This window comes from Haliotis rufescens, unplaced genomic scaffold, assembly GCF_023055435.1.
Source record: "Haliotis rufescens isolate VD_foot unplaced genomic scaffold, xgHalRufe1.0.p SCAF_18, whole genome shotgun sequence".
In the NCBI taxonomy this organism is placed as follows: Eukaryota; Metazoa; Mollusca; class Gastropoda; order Lepetellida; family Haliotidae; genus Haliotis; species Haliotis rufescens.
In genome coordinates this window covers 4348750-4365421 of record NW_025963868.1, presented here as the reverse complement: position 1 = coordinate 4365421, position 16672 = coordinate 4348750, and the positions used below count along the sequence as shown (strand labels likewise).

Below are 16672 nucleotides of genomic sequence, written 5' to 3'. Positions count from 1 at the left end.
TGGTAGCACATCGGCTCTTACATTGGTAGGACAACGGTATCTCAATGGGAACGCCGGTACTACATCGGTATTGCTACGGTCAATTTTGATTTTTCAAGTGCTTTCTCGCCGGAGCTCCGCCGATTTTCTCACTGTTGTTAAATGTTTGCTCTGGTTTAGTCCTGGTGAGGTATATCGGTAGTGTGTGACAGGCCCTTTACATCACAAGCAAATAAAGCCCTAATGGCAATATACAGGTATCAACAGAGAGTAGGTAATATTATTTGTACTGATCTTTTCAGGATTTTTGATGCAATGGTGACACCAATATTGTGCTATGGTTCAGAAATCTGGGGAACAACATATTGTAAAACTACTGAAAATGTTCAGACAAGGATGTGAAAATATGTCCTGAAAGTTGGTAAAAGTACATGCAATAGTATGGTACTGGGTGAATCTGGTGGAGCTCTACTTCAGCTTACATACATGTCAAGGGCAGTTAAGTACTGGTGTAGATTAATCACTCCAGATAGATATAGGCTATCTCATCAGTGTTATTTAATGTTGAAGTCTCTTGATGATGCTGGCAGAATCACATGGGCTACACATTTCAAACATATGCTATTTCAATTTGGGTTTGGTTTTGTATGGATTAGCCAGGATTTTGGGAATATTGACATTTTTATCAGATTATTTAAGGTAAGACTTCTTGATCATTTTAAACAAAACTGGTATTCTACACTACCCTCTTCTCATACATTTATAACTACACTACTGCCTAGAAGTTCATTCCCCTTCCATGCATGAGCAACGCGTTACGCAACCCATGTGCACCCCGTTGACTTCATCGAGGCACTGCACTGAATTGTCATCAGGTTGTAACTTAACGATGGCTTTCAGGGAGGATAATGTAAAGGTAGTAAAAATGACTTTAAACTTTAATGTGTGGGTACACTCCTTCCACACCCGCCCCAACCCCTCAACGTGTGCATGGGTCTTATGTCTTGATCCTTTTTACATAATCTAATAACTATTTAGTTGTGTTATGAACTAATATGTTTATGTTTTAAGGAAATGATTCTTATTAGTATGTTTCCACAAACATACAAATAAATCCTAGCCCCGACATCTGCCATCCTAAGATAATTTTATACAGAATGTATAGAGTATCGATACAGGGATATTGTACCTTTCCCTCATATTATCAACTAAACATACATACACTTGGAAGGGTGATATATATTATTTACGGATTTCCATTTTGAACGAGGAAAATAAAGATAAAATCTATGACTATTGTCATGATAATAATTTATTACATCATACCTGATTTTGGTGTAAAATACTTTTGGCAATCCGAAATCTGCTCTTAAAACTTCGTACAATGACGGACCGCCATCGTGTTGTAGTGGAAAGAGTGTCCGCCTGGATACCCGTACTTGTGAATGTCTCCCACATTTGACAACAGCTGTAAAAACTGTTGGTCCCACTTTCAAATTTTATATTCTGTATAACTAAACACATTGTTTGGAAATTTTTATGTGAGTGTGCAATTCCCTTTTTGACTTGCACCATATGTTCACGTGTTTTTCGGGTGAACAATTGACCTTCCTTTTCATGTGTTTGTGATGGGTGCCACATGTTTATGATATGATCGGAATCGTACAGTGGACAGTGTTATTAGCTGATATTACTAATGAGCATGGACATGATTTGAACGCTTTTATCAACACACACTGATGTGTAGCTCATATGTTGTACCCCAGAAAAAAATAATTATCCTGATAAATTCCAGATATTGCACATTTCATTGCAACCTATTATCTGGTACATCTAATAAAACATAAGAACTGACAGAGATCGGGCTTCATAAATCAAACACCCCTTTCTAACTGTTGTAACCATATAATCTATACGCGTAAAGCTCTCTCTATGACATCTTGAGTTTTTCTTACCTATTTTATTTTAAAATTAAAACAGTTCACAACTTCAGATTAGGCTATGGAACATAATAAAACAAATTTATTACGCTGATGACAGAGTTCACAACGAACACCAATTACATCATACAATATTAAATGTATTTTATTCCTTTGTGTATAGTATGTTAGATAAACTGCAAAAAGCGCTAATTTGAAATGCTGTCACTTCAGTTACCACACCATGTGACAATACTGTGTCTACATTCTGAGAAAAGTACCTCTCTTTGTAAGGAATCGTATTGATGGCCACGCATATTCCTCCATTGGGTTCCACTTTTTACTTTCATGAAAATAATGATTGTCACTTTGTTTTTTTTCTTTGTGGAGACTTTAACGTATGAGTGACCAACAGTTACAACTCGTCTGATCCGGCTCAACTCGAGGTCAGAAGAATAAATGTTTATTGAGAAGGACTCAGTTATTTATAGGAACTGACCACTTCAATGTTCTTGTCGGTGCAAGTGCATCTAAAAAACCGTTAACACTTGACCTGTTTCTTAATAAGGTAATAGGCTTACCCATATTTAATTTCATGTCCCTCGTTACACTTGTAAAATCTCTGAAGAAAGTCTAATTTTTTCGTTATGGGGTCCAAAAGAAAGTAAAAGAAAGATTCATTACGTTTGAAATACCCATGATATGTCCGACATACAATCCCCGTTTATGTCCCAGTGAAGCAGATAGAGCGGGGTAGTTGTGAGTTCACATCACCCAAATATAGCCTCAGTCTACGTTTGCTGTAGATGTAGATCACAACAAATCTATCAAAATTGAGATAATCACCTAACAGTGACAAGACATTTTCTGGCACACGTCATGGATGTATGCATAGAGACTAATACTCACGGAGTAATGATATTCCACAACATACAGCTGATACTGTTACGTTTCAATAAGTTCAGGCCATAATGTTTATTTAGACAATGATTCCACAACTATTATATTAATCTCTTTGAGAAACATTCCAGCAAATGGAAAACAAATGTCACATAATGAACATATTTTCTTGTCAACGTTTTTGAAGAGCTAAGAGATCTTGCATTTAACAGGTATCCTAGTTATGGTTATAGTTATGGAAACATGCGGTGTAATCGGGCAGTGGTTGTACCATCAAGTCAGTGATAGCTTTGTTTTGGTGAAGAATGCAATATATTAAATTCCAAGATCACACAGACATGCACTGGCCAAATTCAAATAGGAAACACCTTTTCCAGTAGACACTTGCATTTATGACAATACACTTATACATCTCTTACTGAAACAATAGACTTGTGCTCCTGCATTATATGTGATGGTGAATTCCATGTTATAGAGCACTGCCTTTTCATGCAATTAATAGAAATATGTTCTGATCATGATTTTATGATTTCTTCATCACAAATAGAGGTTTGATGTTCAAAACTTAAAATTAGTAAACCAGTTATGAAGAACAGGTGATGTATATCCTTCCAATCCAGAAGACTGTTTGTTTTGTGCACAGATGAAGCCAGATACTTTAAGAAAGTATTAACAATGACGTTTGTGGTAAAGGATAAAACGTCAACGCCAGAGAATAACAAGTCTCGATTATCCACCAAAACATATTTCATTGGGCGCAAAATGCAACATAGTGGTGAAAATAATATGAGTGGAACACGGAAAATCAGTGAAGACACCAAGTGTTCGCGAAAAGGGTAAGCATACCCTACCCTACCGGTAGAACGCGCCACTCACCCAATTTGCATAAAAAAGTATGTGTGTGTTGCCTGACAAGGCACATCCGTACTATGCAACCCAGCGGCGGCATGTTAACAAACCAGACAATCAAGTGATGGACAAATAGAAGAAAGAAACATAAGCCTGGTGCGCAGGTTGTTTTCTAACTTTGATTATTGCGTAAGAGAGTTATCTCTGATCATATTGATATTTAAATCATCATTGCATAGTGTCCTTTGCTCGGTATCATCCGAGTACATTATCATAATTGATAACATCTTGTCAAATAACAGTTTGAGTGAGTGAGTGAGTGAGTGAGTGAGTGAGTGAGTGAGTGAGTGAGTGAGTGAGGCTGCTTTTAGCAATATTGAAGCAATAATGAGGCGGGGGACACCAGAAAATGGGCTTCATACATTGTACCCACGTGGAGAATCATACCTGGGTTTTCGGCTTGGTGAGTGAACGCTTTAACCAAAAGGGTACCACTCTGACACCAATTTGAAAACTAAACAAGGGCAATACACAAACGAATAGCATCAGCATAAACCTGCGCCCCCCCCCCCCCCCCCCCCCCCCCCCCCCCCCCCCCCCCCCCCCCCCCCCCCCCCCCCCACACACACACACACCTATATATATATGTATGTATATATATAAGATTCTCTAAAACTAGCAGTACTGTACCTGATTTAACTGTTCAAAATACTTGTGCTTCATTAATATTTCCAAATTCTGTTGGACAATTATAAGCACAGAGTAAATCCTGTTTTGTGTGTGAAATGAAAACTGTTTGAGGGAATTTGATTGAAAGAACGTATCAGTTTATGGATTCCAAATACATATCATCACATTACAACAAAATCATTGTACAATCAGTTGAGTCATATACTCACGTATGACATCAAGCACCTGTCCACAGTCAGACATCTGATCCCCTCTAGAGCCTGGTGAACCCCTGTAACATCTGTAGACACCATGGTCAGAATTCCACACAACATTATACACCAGGAAACTGAACACACCAGATCCTGACGAGTCAATGTTCCCAGTAAACTCTGCTCTTGTCCTGTACGTGCTAGTGATGTCCACCTTGTTGTAGTTGGTCACATGGAACACAATATCTGATGAATAACGTCTCACTGTAAACTCCCTGACAGCAGGCTGGGATAGTCTCCAGGACAAGGTTGCATTACTTCCTTGACGAGCATATACCACTGCACCAGCTGAAACACAACACACCGTCTGTACTGTTGGGAAGTGGTTAATCAACAAACTGAACATCAAAATTACTCGGTTTTTCTCATTTTGCTGTTCTGCAATGTAACTGTTAGTGATACTAGATCACACATATCCAAACAAACACAAGTACTTACTTCAGACATTTTTCAACATAGACACTTTCTCACAATTTCCGTCAAGTTGTTGAGAGAGATGGGAACTTGTTAGGTTTGATGACTGCAAATTGCATTCGATTTCCTGACACAATAATTCTCAACTAGCTAAAACTAATACTTATTTTATAATGTAACAAACATAGAGATAGAATATGTTCATGCTTATTTGCATACATTCATCTTATATTCAAAACACAAAATATCCTGTTCAGGTTCTTGTTTCTTTCTATGACCATATCCATCCCGCCTTAAATGTTTAGAATGAAACACAACTCTTAACTCCTCTCTTTTCTTAGAAATCCTAAAGCGTACTGGTGTGAAATAAGGCTTATCATGGGGCCATTGATGCTTAATTCATTTTCATTCCCCATTAGAGATGAACAGCAGGACAGGCCATATCTATTGATATTTTATTTAATATATCTAGGATTATATTTCATATGATCATATGAAAGTTTGTTTTGTTTGTTTGTTGTTTAACGCCGCACTCAGCAATATTCCAGCTATATGACGGCGGTCTGTAAATGACAATCCAGTGGTTGATAACGTGAGCATCGATCCACGCAAGTGGGATACAAGGACATGCATCAACCAAGTCAGCGAGCCTGACCAACCGATCCCTCTTATGACAAGCATAGTCGCCTTTTACGGCAAGCATGGGTTGCTGAAGGCCTTTTCTACCACGGATCTAAATGAAAGAGGAGAGTGATAAATGTGCAAAATGTGCTCACTATTCAGTACACAATGGCATAGAAGAAAGATAATGTTATAATGTTGGTTGGCTAAATACACTGGGTTTTTTTCAATGAGATTAGAATTGATTTTTTCACAAGTGACATCTAGCATACTATTCAGGTGTTTTGGTCTTATTTACTGCTCATACCAAGGACTCCAACATGAGCCCGTTCGGAATCAAACCACTTTCAACAGGATTCACATATGAGATCTTAGATACTTACAAAGCAAATGAAAACAAAGCTTAATAGAGAAACTAGACTAAAAACGGACTGACGAAAGACATCAAAGGATATTCAAAGCATAAACAATTCTAACAAATGATGACGTACGAAGGTAGAAGAATAGTAATACTTCTACTGAAATCAGGACAACTGCCATGTTCAAAAAGCTTATGTGTGCTTGTAAACATGCATTGTTTTCTATCAATACGTAAAGAAGTAAGCACATCATACATGTCTAAGAAGAAACAAATAATTAAGGTAATTAAACTTCTATTATCAGGTACCAAGGGGTATCTCCTAGTCATAATGTAGCAGTACTGCTTTAGTGATCCTGGTGACCTTGAAGTACTACCAGTAGCCTTGAATTTTGCGTGGCCATATGTTCATACAACCCTTTTGGGTTCAAATATCAACGACAAAATAGTTACATCTTTAGAGACAAGCAGAAGCATCGAAGCACCTCTTTAGTCATATTCTTGATCCTTGTGGCGACAGACAGCAACAAGGGGGAACCATCTAAATGGGGAAAATCGAACGGGTTTACTTGATATTAGCAGCCGTATTAAGGAACGCAAGTTGTCTTGCCTTAATGTTCAGTATTATAAGATATTGTTTCAATAACGGCGTTGTACCTAGTTCATGGGATGAGAATGTATGTAACCTGATACCAAAAGCTGGTATTAAAGGTTCATGTTACCTGCTAGAATATAAAGGTATTATGGTTATTTCAATCCCTTCATTACATGCAGTTATATTAAATACTCGACTGTCTGGTTGGTTGGAGAGCAATACTATTTAAGCTGGTGAACAAAAGGGAGATTCATCTCTACGCATTATCTACTTTAATTCAAAATAGAATAACCTGAAAACAATCAACTTTTCTCAGTTTTGATGATTTAATAAAGGCGTTTGATACCTTTACAAGAGATAATTTGCAGTTCCAGCTGCGAAGAGCTGGTGTAAAAGGCAAAATACTGGACGCCATACAATCTCTATATCGTGATGTTATTTGTTTTGTAAAATTGAATGGATATTTCACTGAACGTTTTCCTGCTTATCGAGGAGTAAAACACGGCTGTCAATTCTCCCCTTCTTTATTTTCAGTGTACATTCATGATTTAGTTGAATGTATTAATAATCTCAATTGTGGTATTCAAATAAACGATGTAAAATTATCTTTGCTGTTGTGTGATGTTGATGTCGAGCGCATTGCTCCAGATGAAGCGTCTCTACAATCTATGCCTAATGTCTTGAATGATTGGTGCAAACGTTGGCGTTAATTATAAATGGTAGCAAGACAAGAAGTGTACACTTAAGATGTCCTTCTGTAACATGACCAAAATTCAATTCAATTGTGGTGATGTCACATTACAGAATGTTGAATGTTACTGACATCTTGGCTAATTGTTCAATTACTTTTTAGATATAGGAAGAACTGTTAGGAAACACTATAAATCTGCCAGTCACGCCTTACCATTGCTATTTGAGAAATTTGATGTTGCAGAAAGTATGTCTAATAATGTATGTGTTAAGTTCTATGAATCTCTGGTTGAACCAGTCATGTTTTATGGATCAGCAATATGGGGTATAAACAAATGTATGCAAGTTATTATCAAAGAAAACAGAGCATGTCGTATTTTGTCCGGGTGTATGTAAAACCACTTTCAATCTTGATATTAATGGTGATATGGGGCTTGCCTCACCATTCATATAGTACAAACTAATGTTTTTAGACTTTTTATTAAGTTAAACAACAGTAATTTGACAGAATTTGCTCTAAGGTTTTTAATTGGTCTAAAATAACTGTAAACATTTGGCAAGTAGAGTAGACAAAAAGCAATCAGCTGCAGTTTAAAAAATTTTTATATTACAACATTTGCTAAAAAGATTATTGTTAAACAACGCTTTCACAGCGTTAATAACTGGAATAAATTATTGATGGGATTATCACAGGTCAGTAGATTGCAACAAATTAAGAACATTTTTTTTTTAGACATGACTCAAGCCCCTAAAATTGAAAAACAAATCTTACAAAGTTCAAATTATATAACTGACGTTAATTCAAGGTAACTCGTCACGCCCCCAATAGCCATACTCTTGACCCATATGGAATCCATACCGGTACTATATATATACAACACAGGTCCCCGCACAACAAATAAAATGATCCAGATATATTATGTACCAATGCAATAAAGAGCGGGAAAACTTATGGTACCAAGGTATTTGTAATAAGAACAGATTGAGACTGCGCGTAGGTGCTGAAAATGGTGTTGATACCAACAAAGAAGATAAGGCTGTTGCCGACGCATTAGGTAACAGATTCTATATTCCCCTAGTCTTTGAATTACTAGATTCCCACATGCCCTTTTATCAAGCATCCCTAGGCGATAGGTTAGAATACGAACTCACTTTAATTGACTACAGTAGAGTAATCAGAACTGGTGGTGAAGATGCTAGCTATTCCATTGACAATATCTCTCTGGAGTACGATATGATAACGGATCCCGAATTAGCCAGACAAATTCGTAACCATTATACAGGAAGTTTAGCCATTTTGTACGATCGCGGGCTGAGACACCGAAAGATCACGAGGGTCAAAAAAGATACGATGTGGAATATCAATCTAAACGTTCCCACGAGGTCGTTGAAGGGTATTTTAATGTTGTTCGAGGACCCCTCCGATGCGTTTAAAAGAAATACTGAGAAGTTCTACAATCCAAAGATTACAAAAGTAGAATTGACTATCGAGGGCGTTCCTAATCAACTATATAGTCAAGGAATGCTAGCGTATCACCAGTGGGATGAGATTAAAAAACTCCCTTCTATAAAACGCTCCCCGGAAGTTATCGCGGTCGTGAAAGATCTGTCTCTCGGGAGTGTATCGATGGGTGAATACCTCACCATGAAGTAGGCGCTATGGCTCGACATGCGAACAACGGACGATGACCAACTACACGGCAGTGGGAGGAGAATAGAAAATGCTAGCGAGGGTGTCACCCTACACATAACGAAGCTCCAAACGGCTGGTAAATTAAACATATATTTGTACGTGATTATGGATGTGCAACTTAATATACAGAATGGAAGATTCGTGCAAGCAATCTATTAATCATCTTTTCCTAAAGATCCCCACTGCGCTATCATATGCGGGCAAACGGGCTGTGGAAAAACAGCTTTTATTCTAGATATTTTAGTCATTATCGGGACGTTTTCGATCATATTATTATTCTGTGCCCGACTATAAGCGTTAATAAAACCTACCTATTGAGAGATTGGGTAATGAATGACGACACAGTACACAGAGTCGATCCGGGCGATCATTTACAAGACTGCCTCCAAGTATGTCACGAAAGATACAAAGGAGAATCAACCCTTTTCGTAATAGACAACTGCAGCGCGAGTAAAGAACTCACAAAAAAGAAAGATATGCTTTAGTATTTAGCATTCTCCGGACGGCATACTCAGCATAGTGTTTGGGTACTTACTCAAAAATACAACTCTGTCCTGAAAGATCTCAGAGAGCAGACCAAATGGGTAGCACTGTTTCATTGCAAAGACAGAGATTCATTCGAGGAATGTCTACGTGGAAATGATGTTATTTATACCAAGCCCCAAAGAGATAAAGTAAGAAAACTGTTATCGGCAACGAAGCACTGTAAACTCGTATTAAAAACTGATCAACCAGCTGCTTATGCAATTGCTTAGCAAAATTATAGCAAAATGTAGCAAAATGTAGCAAAATATAGCAAATTGAACATTAGCAGTTAATATTACATAAAATGTGGTTCGAAATCATCATTCTTTCGCAACAGTTCATTATTACGGGTTGTATTGGATGTCATATTATATTATGTTAGACTTAAATATCTCCTTAGGTATTACATTATGGAATGCGACAAACTCATCGAACAAATGCTCAAAGAATCTGAGCCTGATCAAAATGTAGATAAATCTTTAAATAAATCTTTAGATAAACATAGAGAAAGACTCGCGGCTTTAGTAGCCGGTGGAAAATGTTCTCAATATTTGGGGAAAATTATACCATCGAAAAAATTGATAACGACGAAGAGATTAAAAGACTGTATGCGCGTTACGAGTCTAGACTGGGAGCTACCATGACTAAAATGATAGGGTTGGCTATGTTACAACTATACACAGTCGTAGCTAGTACGTTTCTCCCCATCCCGGCAGACAATCGCATGTATTTATGCGAATCTCTAGAGAAAGACCCATTCATCGAACATGCTATAAGCTCAGTGAGCTGTGAGTTTTATCATAGATACGGAATGTTCTTAGCTCCGTTCACCACAGCTTTAATAATGGCTAGGTATTGTCAATTTAAACATACGTGCCCACTAAATAATAAAGGAGACTCAACAGGTGACACCACAACAGATTGTGAACGAGGAAATAACTGCACAACCACAACAGATTGCGGAACAACGAGTGAATGAGGAACCACCACCAGTGATTGCACCACAAACACAGATTGCACCACATGTGAATGAGAAAATACTAAAAGCTAGAGTGACAAAGAAACTCTTTGAAAATAGCCGCAGGAAGAAAGGGAGGACTGGCGAGGAAAGCGAAATTAATAAATAATTCAAATATTAATCCGATTAAAACATGGGCACTAGTAGGAGTTGCTGGTATAGCGGCTGTATCGTTCTTTTATAAGACCGGAGAAGAGAAAACGTCACCCCCAATGCAACAACAAGTTCAATTAGAGGTTAGCCCCCATATAATGCTATAAGAAGCATGACTACTCCAGTTACAGACGGTAAAATGTTGGTAAACGCGACTTATCATTCAGCGGTGGTCACCGGCTTGGCCATTGGCTATGCCCGTATGGCTAAAATGATTACTAAAGCCACACCTCCGAAGCTAGATTTTAATAGTTATGATATACCATTGATGATTCTGGATATTGGATTAGCAATGGCAACGAAGGATATGCTCATCAAACAAGGGCTTATCCCGGAAGACATAATGAAGTAATTAATTAAACATTTGAATATATTATATTCATATAAACCATGGCAACAATTGCGATGATGGTCGATGGAGCTATTGTTAATGCTCTAGCTTTTTCGGGGAGTAATTTTTTATTTTCTTGTATGAGGGAATCAAAAGCTAAAGAAGTTGAAGAGGAACGTAAACGACATAACAATGCTTTAGAACAACTCGAAGCAGCCCAGTCACAATATATGAGGCAGAGAATGAAGAGATTAGATTTTATTCATGAAGAAATGCGTAAGGAAGGATATTCAATTCAAACGTTTAAGGATGTCGAATCTGCCATGCAAGAATACTTCCTCGTTTATGGGAAAAAACTCGACCCAATACCGAGACCAACAATGAGTCAGTTTTATACACCGTCAGAGGGACAAAAGAACCGCGAGGTCGCATTTGTGATTATGGGATTGACTTCTGTATTGATTTTCAGCTATACCATGACCTAGTTAGCTAATCTATAAATAGCGTTGGCTGACTGCCTAATCAATATCTCACCAGTGTAGATGTGATTTGCATTTAGACAAATGATATGATAGATGTATAACCATGAATAATTGCATATTTACACTCATGGGTAAAAAAACGTATGTAACTGACGCTGTGTTGAAATTTACTGCGGCGTACACAATTATTACATCAGGTGCGGAAACATAAACTATACGTGTTCTGTATGCGGGATACGGGTCAAAGGTCGTTATTGTTTATGTAAGGAACACGGTGCTGATAGGGTCAGGAACCAGATTATTTATGCTAGGAAGAGAGATTACATCAATGAGAGGAATAGGTTGGGGAGAATACGTATTTAGATATATGAAAAACAACCAATTAGACATTTGTCTCATTTTGCATATACCATATACCATTCAACCGCTCCGGAACATATCCCCAGAATCAATTCATTTCTGGTCGAAAAAGATGGAAAATATCATTATACGTGGAAAAACTTTTTTAAACAGGCTATTATACGATCAAACTAAATATCAGGGAAAGAAATATTTCTGCGAAAGATGCCTACATGGGTACAGCAGACAAGATCTATTAGAAGCGCATAAAGAAGACTGTAGAGGTGTTGGACAGACTGCTATCAGGATCGATATGCCTAAAGAAGGAAAAAATATATTAAAATTTGAACATTATTGTAATCAAATGCCAGTACCGTACGTAATTTATGCCGACTTCGAAGCGCTTATCAAACCCATAGAAAATACCAACCATAATAATCAAGATAGTAGTTTTACGTACAAAACTCAAGAACACATTCCTTGTGGGTTTGGATATATAGTTGTAAGGTATGATGGGAAAACAAACACTCCTGTGATTTACAGAGGTCCCGATGCAGCGGGAAAGTTCCTAGAATATCTACAAAATGAAGAGAGTATAATCGGGGAAAATTATAGTGTAAGAAACCCATGTGTATGAGGAGGGATGATTGGAGGGCACATAAGAAATCAACGAGTTGTCATGTTTGTAATAAACCCCTGGATAGGGATTCCGTAAGAGATCATTGTCACGTCACGGGTAATTATCGGGGGGCCGCTCATAATGAGTGTAACTTGAAACTAAAAATGAATTCTCAAACAATACCCATCCCCGTTGTGTTTCATAACCTTAGGGGATAGGATTCACATCTCATTATGCAAGCTATCTCAAAGACCGACGGCGGTTTAACGCGCATTCCTAACAATATGGAAAAATACATATCGTTCTCGTTGACTAAACCTATACATTATAGGGAGAAGGATGGGAAATCTAGAATAAAGCAAAGTAATGGGCTTAGATTCATAGAATTTAGGCGATTATCACGATCTGTACTTAAAAACTGATGCACTGTTACTCGCCAATATATTCGAGATATTTAGAAAGACATGTTTCAAACAATACGGCTTGGACCCGGCATGGTACTATTCCAGTCCCAGACTATCGTGGGATGCATTGTTGAAGAAGACCAGCGTAGAACTAAAACTATGGCAGCTAAAAGGTATTCTAAGGCTAATAATAAATTAGTGGAAGGATATGATCCGAGTAAACCCGACACTCACATATTATATCTCGACGCTAACAATTTGTACGGATGGGCTATGAGTCAACCTTTACCCACGGGTGGTTTTGAGTGGGTAGATGATATCAATGTGAACGATATCCATAATATCGATGCGAATAAAGGATACACACTAGAAGTTGACTTGGAATATCCAAGTTCGTTACATAAAGATCATAACAGTTATCCGCTAGCTCCCGAAAGATTAATGGTTAATAAAGATTGGATGTCGGAATATCAACGCTCCTTGATGGGTAATAGTAGGTTAGCTAACGTAGAAAAACTCGTACCAAATTTGATGGATAAGACAAAATATATAGTTAACTACAGAAATCTCCAGTTATATCTATCGTTAGGTATGAAACTTAAGAAAATACACAGAGTTTTAAAGTTTGATCAAAGCCCTTGGATGGAGCCCTATATAAGGTTGAACACAGATTTAAGAAAGATAGCTACCAGCGATTTCGAAAAGAATCTATATAAGCTCATGAATAACTCAGTATTTGGTAAAACTATGGAGAATCTAAGGAAGCGTGTTGATGTTAAATTAGTCAGATCTAATGAGGAAGAAAGACTCAGGAAACTTATAGCCAGTCCGGCTTTTAACAGAAGCAAGATATTCGATAACGACTTAGCCACGTTGCATATGCAGAAAAGTAATATAAAATTCAACAGACCGGTGTACGTCGGTATGAGTATTCTCGACTTGTCAAAACACTTAATGTATGACTTTTATTACAACGAACTTAAGAAGCAATATGGCAATAGATGCGAGGTGTTATATACTGACACAGATTCTTTGTTGATGGAAATACAAACCGAGGATGTGTATAAAGATATGGCAGAAAAAATAGATATGTACGACACGAGCGATTACCCGAAAGATAATCCACTACACAGCGTAGTAAATAAAAAGGTGTTAGGTAAGATGAAGGATGAATGTGCTGGGACTCCTATAGTGGAGTATGTAGGATTAAGACCTAAGATGTATTCTATAAAGAAGTCCGATAATTGGGAGATAAGAAAAGCTAAGGGCGTTAAGAAGTATGTTGTAAAAAAGCATATCAAACACGAACAGTATAAAGAATCATTATTCAACCGTAGAACGTTCAAACACGAGATGAACTCTTTAAGAAGTTACAATCATAGGATATATGGATTAAGAATGAACAAGACATCATTATCCCCCTTAGATACAAAGAGATGGATTGATAATGATGGTGTAACTAATTATGCTTATGGTTATGGTGGTAATACCGTACCGTCGGGAACTATGAACAACTCTTCTCGTACAAATGCCCTACCCAGTCCATCTTGAAGATAATAAAGAATAGGCTCTCCTTCTTTCGTAACAAATCGACTAATGTTATATGTCTTAAGGGACCATATGGGATCGGTTGCGCGACGTAGGCCTCCTTCAAGTTCACCTGCCTGGTATAAATATCTTACCCTTACTCTGTCCGGAAGTTTTCGTTCTTGGCCTCTCCTCTGTGCTGAAGATTCGGAAGTCACGGATTTCATTTTAATAGCATCGGATGGTTTCTTCCCTATTCATCTTGTTACTTCATTATTCAGCGCTGATACAACGGCTGATAATCGTGTCACCCATTCGGTTGATCTCAATCGTTCCGATTTCATTTCGATCCCATACTGATAGCCAAACAAACGTTCCCCTAATGTCTGGTTAAATCTTTCGACGATAGCTTGACTGCGATGGGCCTCTTTTTCACCACGCCTGATTTTGACATCGTGCTTTGTTAATAGTTTAGTTACCGATCCCATAAACTCGCGACCGGGATCTACTTGAAATAGCTTAGGCCATTTTAGCCGTCCGCGTTTATATATGCGACTCAGTGCATTAGCTACCTCTGTTGATTCTTTCGAGGTTAATGGCTCAGCCTCTTTGTATCGACTAGCCACATCCACTACTGTTAAACCCTATTTATACGTTTTGCGTTTTACCTTATCGTGGGGAAGAAACAAGAGGTCAGCCTGATGAACTTCATTCGTTGTAAAAATATCAAACTTCTTCCTCGGTATATAACGCGGTGCTAGTAAATATATTTGCCACATCGCTTGTTTCTTTAACCAATCCTTTGCCACATCTTTAGATACCTTAGCCGCAGTGGCTAATTTTTTTATAGCTCCTACACCTTTCCAATATCCTCGTGGGCTATAGTAAATTTTATTCATTATTATTTAATATTGATGTTTCGTTTAATACAACTTTTGACTATCATTGAATCGCATAATCATTTTGGCATAAAAATGCCACCTGTAGTAGCAGTATAGGTATATGAATCCGGCTCCACTGGAAGTGGTCCAGAACCCCTATTACCTATACTACTCACTCTGAAAGACAGTTGATAGGTTTTCATGAGAGGATTGCTCATTTCTCCTGCCAAAACCCATCCCGGAAGCTTGACCACTGTCTCAACAACGTGAATATACTGAATCACTGAATTTGGCTACACTACTGTATTTTAAGCTGTCACTCCTGACTATTACATAACGGGTCCATCTCACTTACGAAGTTCCAGGCCTCCGCCCCTTTATGTTTTTTAAAAGAGTTTAGAATTCTACATGTTTTTAATCAATAATATACCTGACGGCCCTATTGGAATTCCAGGCGTCCACTATATGTTTTTTAAAAGAGTTTAGAATTCTACATGTTTCTAATCAATAATATACCTGACGGCCCTATTGGAATTCCAGGCGTCTACTATATGACAGTCATAGTACACATTAGTACACATTGCATACATTACTGATAGTGTGAAACGACTTTTCTTCTTGGCATTGTCTGTAATAAGTTGTTTTTTTATGAGTAACATCCTTTTCGGGTACCATATAAACGGTGATTTCCTACTGTCTGGCCAAGGAATAATCCCTACTGTGTTTGTTTAACTGTAGGCGATTTGGATGGCTATGGCCAAGTCTCTTCAGGTTTGAAAAGCACATCTCGAGATGATTTGTTTGCTCGTGAATAGACACATTGAGTCCGACGAAACTACTTCGCCAAATGGCAGCATGGGTGTCCCAGTCGTCTAAGGCGCCGCTTTTCCATGTGCATAATTGCGTCGCTTGGGCATGCCAGAAATCTATGATTGTGGGTTCGAATGCCAGTTCACCCCGATGGAGTTTCTAGGTTTGTCAAGCACCATACCTGTGGTGGTTGACTTCCCCGAAGTGGTAAACGTCTGAGACCTGCATCACTCCAGGCTTTCCTCCAAAATAAAGCTGTTACGTTGTGATATAACTGGAATACTGTTAAAAGCGGCGTTAAACCCAACTCACTCACTAGGCAAAGAACCAAGAAAATTGAATCCGTTTGCTATCATCAAAGGTATCATTGCTATCTGAGGACAGGTTACACATGTCACAAAGCTTCGATCTGCTTCTCTGCTTGTAGAATGTGCACGGAGACTGCAATCTCTCGATCTGCTCAAGTTAAGAGATTTTGTCAATATCAAGGTTGCTGTCTCAATGCACAAGCGGTTGAACAGAGTGAATTAAAATTAAACTGATTTCTCTTTGAGGTAAAGACAGATATAAAGGTAGGTTATTCAAGGTACAAGGTGGTACTGGATAGGGTATATGTAGGAGTTG

The 16672-nt window shown here is 38.0% G+C and overlaps 1 protein-coding gene across 1 annotated transcript in view; it reads right to left on the bottom strand.

The window, feature by feature from the left end:
* Window positions 1-16672, bottom strand: part of LOC125381585 (cubilin-like) — a 212522-nt gene that overhangs the window by 14563 nt on the left and 181287 nt on the right. Inside the window, exon 7 of the mRNA XM_048398646.1 lies at window positions 4547-4876. Within this exon, the coding sequence (XP_048254603.1) occupies window positions 4547-4876 (330 nt within the window). The remainder of the gene's footprint in view (window positions 1-4546; window positions 4877-16672) is intronic.